We start from the raw sequence: 16,814 nt of genomic DNA, 5'->3' as shown, positions 1-16,814 counted from the left end.
TCGTGTGCGCTTTAGAGCTCACTGATGATGAGGGTGCCGATGACCGCTTTCGAGTGTGCTTGAAATCTCAAGAGCGCTTGAGGAAGCAACTTGAAGTCAAGCAGGATCGAGCTCGATTGCACTTAAAAGTTGCCATGTGATAACCACGATCTGCATTGAGTTGAATGCAGATCGAGTTGAATGAGGATCGAAACTGTCCGTGTGACAGGGGTATTTCATATCTTATAATTACACCCTGGGTGTTATCTGATGCTGCTCCTTGCGACATGACCACTTTGAGCATGCTGTTATCTCAGGTAGGCAGTACCCCAGCTTTTGAAGGCTGGACCCGATTGGCTCTAGCCTGGAAAAGCTGGGGTAGTGCCACCATGGGATATTATCAATGCGACCAAAGGAAAGAGTGCATGGTGTGAAAATGCACACCCTAAATCCATGCGAGTTTGCAACTTCTGCAGGGCCTTTTCTGCCACATATATACAGGTACAGTTTTATACCTTAATCATGCAGTAAACTTACTCTACTTAAAGGAATATAGACACCACTTTTCTGCGTGCATGCTTTCTTCTCTCAAATGACATATTAGGCTGTAGTCTAAATTGAGCTTGGGTTAGGGTGCTCGACTGATTGTACCCAAGGATGCGGTATTGAATACCGGCCGCGTCGGCAGCTTTTCGATGAAGGTGAAAAGCGTGGCGCCCGTGTGTTGTGCGATGTCAGTACATATTAAAGAATTCCAGGTGGGCAAAATTTCTGGACCCTTCCACTTCATTGTCTCTCATAGCCTGAGTGGATTTGGGATGCTAAACCACATAAACCAAACCAGACTAAACCTAAATTGAGCACCCATGGTATTATCTAAGGATCACTAAATATAATTGAATTTTTTTCTTGATGCTGTTTTGGTTTTGGCTTCAATAACCAAATTATGGCTGCAATGCACACAGTGTTTAAGACATAAGAGGCGTAAGAAGAGCTGCAGTGTAATCACTATTATGAAGTTTTAATTGAGTGTGACACTCAAGCCAGCCTACTTGTACTACTGGAATAACAAGAACAACATAGCAGTTATACTGATATTTTTTTTTCCGTGACATGGCCCATGCACTCTTTACACATCACAGCCATCCTTCAGTTGAAAGCAAACCATCATGAGAAAAGAAATTTGATTATAAATTCTTTTATGGTCTTAGGCAACCCTACATGGTAGTCCATGTATCTTAACACCTTATGCATCATTGCAGGGAAGGAAACAAATCGCTAAAATGAAGTGCCCAGAGTCTTTAAGATGGTCATCACATGTGCCACAATGTTAAATGCCTTTGATTGTCAAGTTAATGAAAACATTGTGAGATTTAAGCAGTGCACTTTCTGTTTTTGCCTTTCATGAAGGAATGCAATTGGAATTTCACTGGAGGATGCCTTGCCACAGTTTGTCATGAGTTGCCTGGTGGTTCCATACTGCTAGCTCATCCATGTGGCCCTCACCTAGACAGGCTAAGTAAGTCTGAAGTTTTGAGTGCAGTCATTGCAGTCCAGCACACAACACATTATGTTTGTCAACACATAACTGGTCAGTCAGCCTTTCTTGAACAGCAACTGCAAAGGCTTCCGGTGTTTCCATGTAAATTGCATAATGGCATGGCTGATAAAGCCTTTCTAGTTTTGTATTACTTGTTCTTGGTGCGCACTCAACATACAAAGGCCATACAGCATGTCATTTTTAATCGTTGAGTGCAGCCAGGTTCTCACTTGTTTTGGTGTACTAAGGGAGCATTTAACGTACCAGAAGATGCTCTCTTCCTTTTCAGTTCAATAAAAAACTATGAGAGAGAAGGACCAAGGCCGTGCAGTAAGACACAAATGCGGGCAGCTGTACCTTCCAGAAGGGTCTTGTGACTTCCATTGTCATCTGGCACTCGTGTCGATAAGGGTGAAGAGGTGCTGCGCTGTGGGCGAAAGCATCCATTCGGCCATGCTTCCCAAGCAGAGCTTCTCGATTTTTCTTTTTGCGCCGTTTTCTTTTATGGGCATGCCGAAACTGTTGTAAAATGACGATCGCAGCCTTACAGAACTCCATAGAAACACTCTTCAAAATGTTTATATTTGGTTCCACCAGTGCACTGACCTTTGCAACAATGATCAAGCAGTTGATCATTGTTGACAGTAGAGAATGTGCGCTAGTTGCCTGGTTGCAGCGCTTGAGCTTGATTCTATTGACGCAAGGTCCTCAAGAGCTTCGACTATGGTCATGTATTGCTGAGGAAAGATCCTTGCCAATTTCTACTTTCCAGACCATCTTTTTTCATGCATTGGAACTTGGGCACCAATCTTCTTCAGAGAATGCTCTCGTTGAAGAAGTTTGTCATTTCTTTGATGACCCCTACTGTGTTTTGGATTTCAGAGACCATGTTCAGATTGTAAGTTACTCAGTCTCTCAGCTATTGGTAGCAGAAAGCCCTCTTGTCAGGTGCCACACCTTTCTTTAACATCTGGCGACCTTGGATTGGCAAGAAGGCATAATTTCAAACAGTTCCACTAGTTATAATCTTAAAAAAGTGAGTTGCTTTCTTGCTAGCATTACTGTGATTCAATATCAGGCAAGGAGAAGGAGAATACGACTTGTCAGGCTAGTTAGTTATTGATTTGCAACAAACAAAAACTGCATTACAGAGACAAGGACTAAGAAGAGGCAAGACACACATAAACAATTTTATGTGTGTCTTTCCTCTTCTTAGTCCTTGTCTCGGTAGTGCAGCTTTTCTTTCTTTTTCTTTTTCTTTTTTTTTTTTGTTTAGAAGTAAAACCATCGTGATTTAACTACGTTGGGGGAGCTCACTGTTGGTACATTGTCCTGAAGTCATTGATGTCAGCTACTGCCCGCTTATGAAAGCTTGCATCACTCAAGTCAAATCTAGCAGCATTGTCACATGCCACACTGGCATCTTTGGCTTGGCAGCCGGATAACGGTTCGTCAGGCATGGTGCGTGAGGTAAAGCTGGTTTGGGAGTGCTTCATAGTTGAAAACAAACTGACATAATGGATGGATCTGTGGCAGTAGACATAGATAACACAGTGGAAAGACATAGCAGGCTGTAAAAGCTGCTATCGAATTTGCTGAAATTCCAGATGATAGTGTCAAACCCTCCTTCCGTTGGGTTCCTAACAATACCCGGCCACAATTGAATGAACCATTTAGGTGTACTGGGGACATTGGGGAAGGAGGGGAAGAGGTGAGGGTGATTCGTAGTAGCCAGACTGATAACAGGTCTCCTAGGAGTTGTGGACGGATTAGGGCTGTGCATGGGCTCAGGCCATCCTAGCCCATAGACCAGGCTGGACCCAGTTGGAACCCATTTGACTTGGGCTGGACCCGAACCAGCGTGTTTTCGTCTTCAGAGGCCCAGCTGGGGTCACTAATTAGGAGTATGCATGGCAGAGCTAACACTCTTGCTGCATGAAAGATTTTCTGACATCAGTTACCTGTTTTCCATGCTCCCTTGCCATGAATGGGTTGTATGCCGGCCATCAGTGATTGAAGAGAAGGGCTCCTTGAATACTGAGTTTCGACTTTCACTTCTCCCCCGTCAGTAAAACTGGTGCAAATAGCTAGATGTCTATTCAAGATTCACGCCATTCCATCACCTCTCACACTTCTTTGTTGTGGCTTACCCCATTCCTTGACATAGCCACGATGGAAGTTGAACATTTCACTTAGTCAAAGCTAGTCAAAGCACTCACGGTGTGCAGAGCCTCCTCTTCCCTGCCCAGAGAATGCTGTGGCACCACCTCACCTGCACAGCGAAAGGCATGCGTAAAAAAAAAACAACTGCCAAGGATCACGGCCTTGCACCGCTATCAGACTGGTCAGTCAAGGGCCAGACCGGGCATTTCATATGGAATGCAGGACGTGAGTGTACCGATCAAGCTGTGTAGCATATTTCTAAGGCATACAAAAACTTTATTATCTGAAATTGTTTTGGAGGTAACTATCCCCACCTTCCCCTTCCTCTGGATGCCCATCGTTACTAAGCAGCCCTCGTAAATGGCACTACTACTTAGCTACACTACATAGTCTTCCTAAGTAGCACTATGACTTAGCTCTGCTACATGGTGCTACAAAACAGAACTACTAATTAGCTACTAATTAAGTCAATCACATAATAGCAATGCATATGCTATCACATCAAATCTTAAGGATACTTAAGCATCTCCTAAGTTGTTTCTTTAGTCTTGTATGCCCTCAGCTTTTTCTCGACCACACCTCAAAACACTGGTGCATAAGTGAAATTCAATCATGCACAGTCAGAGGAATTCAGTCATGTAGTCAGAGATGTTGAACTTCAGCTGCCGAAGAGGGGTAATTGAGGAAAATTTAGACACATGAGTCCAAAATGAGGACCATACCTTACATTTCACATTATGGGCAGAAGCAGATATATCTGCTGCAGCTATTTAACTGCAGAGCCGAGCTCTGGTACCAATGGTGTGTTATGGCTTCAAGCAGCCTAGGCTTTTGCTACCTATCTACAGGACTGCTGCATTAAATGCATATAAGAAATGTTTGTGTGGACTGTACTTGGCAACATTTAAACATTAAGGCTAGTACTGCATCTGTTACCAAATTTTTCGCACTCAAAAGCCACCAATGAAGTCGAAGGATTGAAGTTGTTGCATAAATGCTGAAAAATTGGCAGGTGAGTGAGCTTTCATAAGCAGTTATACTGGCTGCAATGAAAGCTGTATAGTCTTGATTATATTTTGTCCCTTAAATGTCCTCGGTTAGTGACATATTTTTCTTTTTTGCCATTACTATAACTACAAAACACATTCTTTCAAGAAGATATAAGCAGAGGTAGGACTTTTTGTTTTTATTACTTGGAAATATGGCTGACTTTTTTTAGCATTTATTTCAGAACACAACTTTTTTCTTTTTTTTCAGTGAATGTATATTTTTGATCAATGAATTACTGACTTCTTTCAATAATTGATGTGGCCATCCTGTGTGGCCGAAAGTCTTCGTCTGCATTACTTTTAGCAGAGGCAGTTTATTAACTGCAGTCAAATCTTGATATAACGAACCCCACGGGGCTGCGAAAAATTGTGCATTATTTTGAAATATTATTGTAAGGAAAAATCTGCGATTATAAGCCAGTGGTCAAACCTAGGTATGAAAATGATGTACCGTGGCAGTAGGCATGTTTGTTGCACTAACTCCAAAGCTGATTTGTTTGAAGAAATCATGCGGCAAACATGACCACGCCCTACACTGCGCCACTACAGCTCATACACCTTCCACTTTGTGTAACACCTCATTGGGTGCGTGATTGCACCAAGCGACGAAGGTACGGACTTTGTTCACGTGAAAAAAATAATCAGAGTTCAATATGACCTCATCTTCAGTGCTCTCTGTAGTTTGAAAATCTTGTTGCTGTTTTTCAAATTGATCACGGTGGTCGATGGGGCAATATTAGCTGTCTGCAGAGGCCAATTTGCTTTTTCCCTGCGTCGATTTCTTGCAGTGAAAGCTGCGTTCTTATCTTCTTGGCACTTTGCTGGTGCAATCATCGTCAGATCTCACACAAAGTTTCCAATAAGATAATCCGCGACCAAAAAAATTGGCAGTGGGTTAGCTCAGCTATGCCAGGATATACGTAGCGAGAGGTATGTTTCCCTGACTGAGCTTGTTGTGGTCATGTATGTTTAGCAGTGAGAGACATTGGGTACACATCTTTTATTCATTTTGCTTGAAAGAGACGACGGCTACCCAATGATCTATGAAGTAGCATCCAGCGGTCTCAATTTTGTCTATACAGTATTTCGATTTGGCAGAGTCTCCAAACGCAAAGTCTCGTTGGATTACCCACTGGTGTCAAGTCCATTTGATGCCACAGTCTCTCGCACACATTACACATGTGTCCAAACGGATTGTTCACAAAGTCTGCTTCAAATGTCCAGGTCACATGCACTTTCGGAAACTCAGATGGAATGGTCAGTCAAACGACGTGCCTTCAGGTCCTCTTCTGTTGGTTCCCGTTGACGGAATTCTTCCATAGGCCCCATCTCGACGGCTATGCTCAGTCTATTTGCTCGGCAGTCTGGTGTCACTGTTTGGCAAGGCGTTCCTTTCTCTGTTCGGGCGTCTCCGCTACTTTCTTTGCCTTCGTACGCTCATGCTCTCTTTGCTCCTGCTATGCGCCGCTTTTCACGCTCTACCGGTGGCCGCGTTTCGATGGAGGCGAAACGAAGAGATGTCGATGTGCTATGCGATGTCAGTGCACGTGAAATATACCCAGGTAGTCAATATTAGCCCTCCACTACAGCTTCTCTTTCTCTCTTTCCACTTTCTCTCCCTCCTTCCTCCCTTCCATTACAGCATGGTTCAGGTGGCCACAGAGCAAGTGTGACAGATAATGCACCTTTCCTTCCCCGTGAATCAATTTATTTATTATTATTATCATTATTATTATTGCGCTCTGCATCTTGGCGTCTCCGCCTGGCAAGGCGTTCTCTTTGTTCGGGCATCTCTGCTGCATTGGAAGTGGAGTCTGCACGTGGCCACAAGCTCCGATATTATGCGCGGCGCACCTGGTGCTCCTCTCCAGTTTCCATGCATGCACACTAGTGGCCTGTCTTGAACACGACGAAATGCGCTCCGTACTAGAGTAAAATACCGTCCCGCATACGCGAATGGCACGAACGACCGAGCGGCGACGACACACAACACAGCATGGAGAAAGAAAAGAAAAGGAAAGCTTGGCAGTGAATAAAGCCAGATGAAGTTAGCGCTTGTCCTGCTTCTGTCCCTCTTGTGTTTTGTCTCAGTTTTGCACTGTTACTTTATGTCAGAGGTAGTTCATATCGTAGTAAAACCTCGTTACAAGAGACACTCAAGGGACCCGAAAAACGTCTCTTGTAAGCAAGGTCTCTTGTAACCCTCTTGTGTTTTGTCTCAGTTTTGCACTGTTACTTTATGTCAGAGGTAGTTCATATCGTAGTATTAGTAGTAAAACCTCGTTACAAGAGACACTCAAGGGACCCGAAAAACGTCTCTTGTAAGCAAGGTCTCTTGTAACCAAACATTGTAAAATCACTGTGTTGATCAGTTTACTGCACATCAGTATAAAAATGCATTCACATGCAGTAACAGGAAATTGTTCAGGAAAGCTTAAAGAAGTTATTCATACTAGTATGTATTTTTGTGAGTGCAGAGTCTACTCCTTCCCAAATTCTGGAGGTAAAGTGCTTCACTTTGCAAGCCTTCCTGTTACTCTAATACCTTTGAGGCACTCTTACATGCTCGTCAACCTCAGATGCTTACAGGCTTGTCACCCTCAGATGATTCACAAAGAGAAAGACATCAGGATTCTAAGCTTTCACCTTGTGATCAAATTTTAACAGTGAGGAGTTAAAAATGCTGGATGTCATTCATGCATTTTGATTTGCTTTGTAGGTAACAGTAATGTGATGCCGTTTCGACTTTCCAATCATGGGGAAGCACTCCTCAGTTCCTGACATACACAACAAAAAGGACATTGATATGGAACAGAATTTAGCTAAGGGAATCTGAAGTGCATCATGTACGAGTTGGTACGCTTCAGCTGCATTGCATGAGCACACCTGGGTTGTGTCTCTTCTAAATAGTGAAGAATTTACTCCACGGACCTGAAAAAGTTGTCCATAGTAACCGAGTGTCTCTTGTAACCATGTCTCTTGTATGCAATGTTGTTAACATGGCAGACATAGGAAAACCAATCAAACCCTTTTCAAATGTCTCTTAAAACAGTGTCTTTTGTAACGAGATTTAACTGTATATAAAACCCTACAGAAAAAAAATATATAAATTGTGCTTGCAACTAAACTGAAAAAAAATTACAAATAATAAGTAGCCCGGGTGTATTGACTAGGTAGTTACATGGCGCTCGATGGCTGAGGTGAGAAACAAGGTGCCATGTACCAGTTCGATGTCTGTGCAGGTTGATAAAACCTCACGTGGTTTAAATTTCTGATGCCCTAAACCACGGCACCTGCACAACTTCAGAGTAAGCATTGAGTCGAGCTAAAAGAGAAAGAAAAGTAAGAAAGTGTGTTTGCTACCTGCCTCATACCTAAACCCCACCAATAAGCTATCTAAAATCAGTTTTCACACTTAGAAATCACTATACAATGCAACTAATGCAGCTTCGAGCGAAAAAGCTGCTATCTTCATTGTAGCTTTCGTGACCCCGGGAACTACCATTCAATACTGCTAGAAGGAAGCCACGCACAGCCCATTAAACCCCATCAGAGTTATTATTTTACTATCACGACCATTGCTTTCTAGTCAGTCGCAGCAGTCAGTGGAGGGGGCTGATGACTGATTCGAAAAAAATATTTGAAAGTAAGGTGTGCAATGACAGCTTTTTGTTTTTTGTTTCTTTTGTCTCGCGGCGGCATGCGATTGATTGAAATTCCCCTTTCAGCCAGAAGCAAAACAGTCTTTACACGCTTTGGTTAAATGCAGGAAACACAAAGACACTGTGAACAAGGACGAGACTCGTGTCTGTATTTCGCACATTTAACCAAGATGAATAGTTACCAACTAGCTCAACAAAATGTTCTGGTAAGGTCTTTACGTGGCTGGCTTTCATGCTAGTTTTTTGCTGTAAGAAGTCCAGTCAAAAACTGTACTTTAAAAACAAAGATTACATAATATTAATTTGAGTCCTGGGCACTGCCGATCGGAAAATTTTGTATTCTCGCCATATTGTTAAAGCAGCACACGTTTTATCATAAGGATCTCTAAATGTTGCTGCCCAACGTCCGTTTGGTAGGGCGACTCGTTGCACGTACTCCCCTCTGCTGCCCGTGGCTGCCTACGGAGCGGGCATTGTAATGGCGGACGTCGTAGCAGACAACATGGTTTTCTCCACCCTGCAACGGCAGTAGGGGGAAGTGTGCGCATCGAGGCACCCTAGAACTAGATATGCTGATGATGATAGCTACCGCCCACGGGCCATACACACAGAAAGGCGATTTCTGTTTCACGCCAAAGTTGCAAGCTGCAGCACCGTTAACTTTAGCCGAATTTGTAATACTGATGTTCCTAGATAATAGAAGAAAACAAAAATAAGTATGCTATATCAAAATTAGCGTTAAAATATGCTATATTGAAATCCGTAATTCTAAAATAGTTTTACATTAAAAGCATAGGAAATCTGCTGGGAATTCCTAAAAATTTTGTTAATGTGGCATTCGTAGTAACGACATTTCACTGTGCTAATTTAACGTAACGGTAGTGCTTGCAGAAGGAATTGCTTTCATTATTAAAAAAAAAGGAATGAAATGTACTGGTGGGCAGAGGAAAAGCGCAAGTTTAATCCTAGGAACTGAGTTGTCAAGTTATCCCTGAGTTGTGCTGAATTGAGCACGGAGGGACAGGGCATCACATGGTCTTGGTAGCAGCAATCATACTGCTGCTCAGTCATCTAGGTGGCCAGAGCCTGAAATTTCTTCACGTTGCATGCGCATCTATTCATGCTTGTGTTCTATGTGCAGTTCATAAACTACTTGACCGACTACCTGCTCTAAGCAGGTATTGATTGTGAACAAACTGAGCTTAGCTAACAGCTGGCTAGGAGTTCAGGATTCATGATGTGCTGAGGCATATAAACTAGGGGTGCAATACCTCATAACACACAAGTCCGCTTCTTACAAAAGTATCACTGTCACATCGTTAACCTGGCCCTCCTGTAGTAGAACCCCTTTATTGTAAAGTCACTTGGACCAACAAAAACATTTACTGTATCAGTTTTTGGTGATGGCACGGTTCTGAAGATGCTCTCTGGTAATTAAGTGGCTGCCTAAAAATTATGTCTTGTTGCTTTGTATATTTAAAAAAACGCTGAAAAAAAATGCCTTCACTTTCTCTCTTATCATCTAGAATAAGAATAATGTTTATTTAACATTTTGAGAATGTTGGGTGCGCCGGCAAAAAGCCAGTGGAAAGACTGGACGAGGCCGCCACACACTACAGAGGCATTGCAATAGTGCATAGCATAATATCACTTATACAAAAAAGAACAAGCATAAACAACCGTTTTTCATTATCTGTACATTAGTTCAGACTATTTATTTATCTGTCTCTGTGCAATTTTTTTTTTTAGTTATAAGATTATCTGTTTACATCTCATGGGAGTACCTGTTTAGCATCTGTGCAGCATGGTTACAAATACAACTAAGTTTGATTTCATGTGAAAACCAATGCCTTGAGTGAACACGACATCACCGTCCACTGTTTCTGTCACCGAAGAGACAATAAATGAGAAATGGATGCAATAAACAAGCAGGGCATTGGGGCACTAGCTGCACCCCCACTTGCCACCGCTGCCTCGCATTGCGCAGGAATGCAAATTTTCAGCCGTTTCATTCCTTCCCTACTTTTTGTTGCGCCTTTACTCTTTTACTTTTTGAGTGGACCGTGCCACATTCTTTCCACACACGTTTGTTTTTTCCTATATGCCGCGTGCTTTGCCTCACGACTCCAAAGCCTACATAAAGTTAGCTTTTTTTCAGAGCTGCTGAGCCTGGTGGCAAAGCTGGTTTAAAATTCACGCAGTGTTTCTTTTTTTTTTTTTTTTTTTTTTTTTGTCAGGAAAAATTTGCTTTGCGATCCTAGGTAGATCACTTGCGGTGATGTCATTTCATGGAAAGTATGTCGCTGCGACCGGACGCACTTTACTATATCCGTTTTGTCAAAAATTTCTTTACTTTAAAGGGGAAAAAATGTAGCTGTTTATCGAAGTTGAACTCGGACTTGAGTTTCACTTTCCTGCATCCGAGTTTTTACTAAATTTGAGTTTACTATAGCGGGTTTCTACTTCTTAGTTAATCTTCAATTTTGGCTGTGTGTAACTTGTACTTAATAGACAGTTATCTTCGCTTTGCATGCTAAGAACACCAACCTTCTCCTGGTTAAAACCAAATTTGAAAAACAAGTTTCTCACATTTTAATCTTTTTGTTTGTTTGCTCAAGTCCAGCTCCTAGATACAAGTGGCAAGGCTACACGAGTACTCTGGTTACATACACACAGTATGAACAAGCTTCGTAACTGCCTGAATATAAATGCCACAGAGGGAGGGGTAAAGATGTTTTGCTCTTCAAGTGCTTTGATGCATGCTGGCATGAGATAAACTAGGCATATTGCAATTTTATTCTTTCCTATCATCAGCAGGGCTAATTTTTTTTTGTGTAGTTGTAATGAATGGGTTACCTTGAAGATGAGATTTTCTTTATGCTTCATTATTACTTTCAGCGGTTGCAGAATACACATCAGTTCCTGCAGGCTTAACAGAAGCATTTTTGCAAAAGAAATCCAGCCTGGTATTGAAGCCAACGGATAGTGCCCAAGGTACCCTCTTCCAAGTGAGCCTGCGAAATGTTCAGAGAGGTAATCTGGAAACAATAATTTTTCTAAGTGCACTATGCCCTGATTTGGGTGTCCTGTTGCAGCAAGGGCTAAGAGTTGATTTTAAAACATAGGCTTGCATTCTGTTCTCTGCAACCTCTGCATGCTGCTCTCTTGGCCATCTGAATTGGTCGAAATATTCAGCAGCATGGATAGAAACAGTCCAAAGGAAGCGCATTCACATGATCTCCACATTACACTGTCATAGAGATGCTATGCTGATCTTCTGCTGTGCTCAACACAGGCAAGTTGCTGAATGTGGGCATTTTTGTAATTTTGTGTTTTTTCAGTTGTGGCCCTCATGCAGTAGGAACTTTAATTCTCTTTGAGGCACAGACAAACTCTTCGACAAGGACACATGTACAAAGGGCTGCATTGTAAGGTACACTGAGGACAGGCAGATGGCCTGTATCCACGTGTTGCTGTTTCTAAGGTCCATACTTGCACCAGAAAAGGCCAGAAAAGAGCAAAAAATTTGTTAAGGTTTTGCCATCGATTGGTTTTGCAAGAAGACTGCTTGCATCAACAAAGCCTTTCGGTGTCGATTTTGCTGCTATTCACTTTTAACAGGGATCGCACTATCCCTTTTGGCTTGGGTACTCTGACCTTAAATGTAGGGCGGGACACTGTTTAAATGCAGCTTTCTCAGCAGTTAATTCATGTTTTCCTGCTAGGTATACCAAGCTTTTGTGTTTTTGTGAGTAGTTCAAAATAGTTGTTGTAGCATCCTTCTCATTGTTTTATACAGAGAGGTTTGAATTTTGTGCTGTGGCTTGCTGAACTGAAGTGTAAAGGCTGGTTGGTATGCCCTGTGTTCCAGATTCTTATGTGCATCATCATTGTGGTTTGTCGACAGGTATATTGAATATCACCATGTTTGCTTGGAAGCTGGTACTCTCTGTTGCTCACTTTATTTTTCTCGTTCCATCTGTTAGTGATGGTTGCTAGCCACATTCAGCATGTGTTAATGCAAAATGTTCTCCTGGTGCATTTCATGTTCATTCTAATACTTTTTTTTTTTTTGCAGAGATTTCATGTTGTGTACGATCAAAAAACCATTGTCAGTACATCCACTTATTCGATAGACTGGATAAGGATCCCGAGGTACTCTCAGAGTTTGTATACGACGACATTCTTTGCTATGCCATGCCAAGGTAATACTTCAGCATTGGTGACTGACTGATGATTTGCATGGGAGATGTTGCTGTGTGCTCGTATCAGATAACATGTGATTATTATGGCAATGGTTTTTGCTTTCAGCAACTACATCTTTGGAGAACTTCTTACGGTGACAGAAACAGGGCATATATTGCTGCAGCAGTGTGACCGAACGTGAGTTCATTAAGTAATTCTTGTTCCTTGTGGAATATATTGTCACATGTTGGGGACAGTGCTGTAGACGACAAACGAAGAGACAGGTTCAGGGCTGGAATCAACTTTTTATTGGGCTGACTTGTGCCTGCTAAAGAACTAAGAAACACGGTGGCATCAATAGCAGCAGTCTTGCTCGGCGGTCGTTGGACTACAATTTCCCGCTGCATTCGGCAGTGCTCATTTTAAAGTCGGCGCTGAAACATCTAGATAAACCAGCCAAGGGATACTGGAAAACTCCGGAATAATACAGAAACAGATGTGCTTGCCAGCAATTATTCCAGATTAATCTCAGGGCATCTCACGCTACAGTGAAAGTGGTAAAGGGGCATTTTGCAATATCGAACATAAGCAAACAAAGAGCACAAACTCAGTTTGTGTGCCACTATCAAAGCGACAAGGCCGCATGCCAGTGGGCGTTAAAAAAAACAATGATTTGATTGGTTCATGGAATTATTCTAGGTAGATGGCTCCATATAAATGACACGTGAATGCAAAACCTCTGAACTGGAGTCACAGTACATATGTATATGTTTAAGAAACTGTGCAAACAGGGAAGACAAGACCTAATTGCTTCAGCATACCATGTTTCTCGAGCTATGTTTCGATCTGGAACCATATTTTGGTTTTTAATGACCAAGGTAGCATTTTAGGCATCTGTTTCCGAAACAAACTTTCTTGAAGGGGTGGAAACATTACATTTGTATTCGGTGGGTTTTTTTTTTTTTTTTTTTTGAATAATGCACATGTCATTTACATTTGTATTCGGTGTTTTTTTTTTTTTTTTTGAATAATGCACATGTCATTTACATTTGTATTCGGTGTTTTTTTTTTTTTTTTTAATAATGCACATGTCATTTGTAAACATAGGTAACCATATGTTGTGTGCTTATATCTGGGAAGTAATGTATTAATTGAATTGCTTTTTCTACATAGTTTTGGTTCAGCTCACAAATGATGCTATCACGTCAAAAGTACAGTTGAGATCATGTGAGGCGAACGAAATATTATGAGGGACACTTAATTAAGCTCCATCTTTAAAGGTGCATCATGATAGCGGCATGATAAAGGCTCCCATCTGTGGCTCCTCTTTCTGTTTCTTTTATGCGTACATGTAGCATTTGCTCGCTTAATTACCAATTCCTTGACTTGTGCCTCTCAAGCATTCTTATTGGCATGCAGCTCTAAGCTACAATGTTATTCCGCTACCGGTCGTAGGAGACCACCCGGCATAGATACAAAACCCTGCTTTAATCGCACCTTAATGAATGGGCCCGCATGGCCTCCACATCCATGAGCCCTGCAATATTGACACCTATATAGCATATTTTTCTACTAATAGTAGCCCTTTTTTTTTTTTTTTTCAGTTTTGAGTATAAGTACACCTTTTTAAATATAAATAATTTTAGTGATCTTCGAGGTGTTTATGATAAGGTGCGACATTTCTATGTTACTTTTCATCAATTAGGACACTTTGTACGAAATTTTGCATGTCCTTTTAAGAAAAACTAACCACTGTTAATTTGTACTTTAAAACTAACAAATTTTCTTTCTTAGTGCCTGAATAAAATAATTTAGGAGGGAAACACAAAGTGACATTTTAAAGGGTTAGTACTATAATGCTCAATGTTTAGCCTTGGTGGCTAGATGTTAAGAGTGTATATTTCTTGGCGTGAAAATTGGCATGCTTTTACTGCAGTGATCCTTCCTGGAGAGCATCCGTGTCCCACGAGAAACCATCTACAAACCAGTGGTGGTGCGTCGATTTTGGCAGCCACCCTCGTCACGTCTGTTACATGGATCGCTCCGGATTGTACAGCCTTGATATAAGAAGACCGGTAAGCCCTTTGTCTTTACCGTGTTTACGCATTGAGCTGGGTGAAATGATTTGAGTGAGCTTGGATTATCTGTACCTCGCTGGCCGAAGGGTGAGCACAGTTATTTGTCTTACACAACTGAGCCTTTGTTGTATAAATACTGCTTAGCTTCGTCAGGGACTTTCTCCAAGATGTGACACAGCATACGCCAGCTATTTGCCTCCAACAAAACGGAGGAGACACTTTCTGCTCAACTCAACAGAGAAGGGGATTGGGGGTGAAGCTAGTCACAGGGATGGTGTCTCCTGATACAGGGGGAGGGGGAGTCCTCCTTCACACTAGCTTTGTGTTTTGAGCATGAAAGAATGAAGAAAATGGGCACTCTTCACTCTGTCTAGCAGCGGAAGCCAGGTGGGTTTCTTGACCTGACCCCCTCCACCTTCTGTTCTTGATTGTGCTACTTCTCTGGTGTCCCGAGTGCCGGTGGAATCCTTTGCACTGCACCCTGTGTTAAGTTCAATCTTGCATGCAAGATCTAAAATTTTCTCTGCCTTCTTGAACATTTGCTGGCTCTGATACTCTCAACAAAGCCAGGTGTGGGGTATTGCTCTCATGCCATTGCAAGATCAAGAACTCCTTTGCAGACAGCCGTGCCATCCCCAGCGTACACATGCTGGAGCATGCTTCAAATTGATGCAATGGAAAGATGGATATTTTTTGTTGCAATGAGTACTCCAAGCTGAAACCCACTAGAAATAGGGACTGGACCCTACGACCTTCCTCCTTCCTTCAGGCAGAGTAGACGAGTAATGAATTTGTTTTTGTGAGAGGTGCACCAAAGCACCTGGTTGGTTGAAGAAAGCTGATAATGTGATTTTTTGTTGGACATGGCTGCCCTGTGCAAACAGTCAGCCAAGTGTCACCTAGACGATTAGGTGCAGTGGCAGGAAGAATGTAGGAGCACATCCAGGATTACACGCATTCAAGTGCAAGAGAGGCAGCAACTTGCAGGAGAAACTCATAGGCAGCACTTGTCTTGAATCCTGCAGGTATCTCTCAGGCCAACCTATTGATAATGGAGGCTGAAAAAATGGGATGCATGCTGCAAGGCCTACCACCAGAGATGATAGAAAGAAGACTGCATACTTTCTGCAGAATCTGCAGTAGGTTACTTATGTAAACACCAAGGCACGGGCAATGGGAGCTATGCTTGTCTGCTCATGCCTTGCAATGGCTAGTTGCAACATATCCTCATTTTGTTGTGAAAGCAACATTACGCCAGGTTTCACCTCATCGTGTAGCCGGTGGCCGGTGGGCACGAATGGCCTTAAACAACCGTTGCTTAGCAACCGTTTCAGCCGAGCTCTGCCAGAGGGCGCCGCTGCCGCTCGCTTCCACCAGATGTTTTGCATTGTTTTGTTGCGAAAGCAGCACTCTGACAGCCAAAGCGAGGCCTCGGGTGGCCGCAGGTATGCCGTGCACGTGAAGAGGCATAGCTACAGTTTCCTCATATAAAAAAAAACTTTCTATCCACCGAGATTCAAACCTCCATCCCTCGAATCCCCAGCCGAGCGGTTTAACCAACTGAGCCACGGCTGGGACTGTGAATAGCGCACCTTAATGGCCCTTTACTGCACGATTTTTTATTTTATAATAATATTAATTCAGGACATGCAGGGCGCCATGAAAATCACTATATGCACATTGAAATTTGGTTCACTGGTTATGTACATTTTTTATTGGCACAAAAATGGTATGTTGCATATTTGCAACAGTGTGCACAGTGACAGCACCTTACAAAGTTGAACATCGTTCTTGATGACAATGAAATACAAATAACGACCACTGAATCAAACACAATAAAATCGTCATTTTGTCGTGTGGTACAAGAGGAAGCAATTGCTCTTGTTTGTAGAGCAGAGGTGGGTGCCACACTTTGAACAATAGCTCATACAGATACCGGTGCACTTCGGAAATTTGCAGCGCTGCCTCTTTTGGCTCCAAAGAACCCAGTGATCAACCTGAAAGAATACAAGTAATTTTTACCATTGAAACAATGCATGATTGTTTAGAAATTTTACCTCATCTAACCGAACATCCTGTGTAGGAGTGGGTGTCGTTGGGCCCCTCTTCTTTTCTCCTCAATGGCTTGTTCAATGGATTCATTGCTCGGTCTTCCCCT

At 42.4% G+C, this 16,814-nt stretch overlaps 1 protein-coding gene across 4 annotated transcripts in view; it reads left to right on the top strand.

Moving 5' to 3' along the window:
• Positions 1 to 16,814, top strand: part of LOC146198002 (uncharacterized) — a 37,279-nt gene that overhangs the window by 1,752 nt on the left and 18,713 nt on the right. For all 4 annotated transcript variants that reach the window (XM_084593312.1, XM_084593313.1, XM_084593311.1 and 1 more), the window contains exons 4-8: positions 1,390 to 1,498; positions 11,292 to 11,426; positions 12,472 to 12,598; positions 12,705 to 12,776; positions 14,515 to 14,653. In XM_084593312.1, coding sequence (XP_084449438.1) covers positions 1,390 to 1,498; positions 11,292 to 11,426; positions 12,472 to 12,598; positions 12,705 to 12,776; positions 14,515 to 14,653 — 582 coding nt within the window. The remainder of the gene's footprint in view (positions 1 to 1,389; positions 1,499 to 11,291; positions 11,427 to 12,471; positions 12,599 to 12,704; positions 12,777 to 14,514; positions 14,654 to 16,814) is intronic.

This window comes from Amblyomma maculatum, chromosome 2 (assembly GCF_055883805.1).
Source record: "Amblyomma maculatum isolate TAMU_Amacu chromosome 2, ASM5588380v1, whole genome shotgun sequence".
Lineage (NCBI taxonomy): Eukaryota > Metazoa > Arthropoda > Arachnida > Ixodida > Ixodidae > Amblyomma > Amblyomma maculatum.
This window is presented reverse-complemented; position numbering and strand designations above follow the sequence as displayed.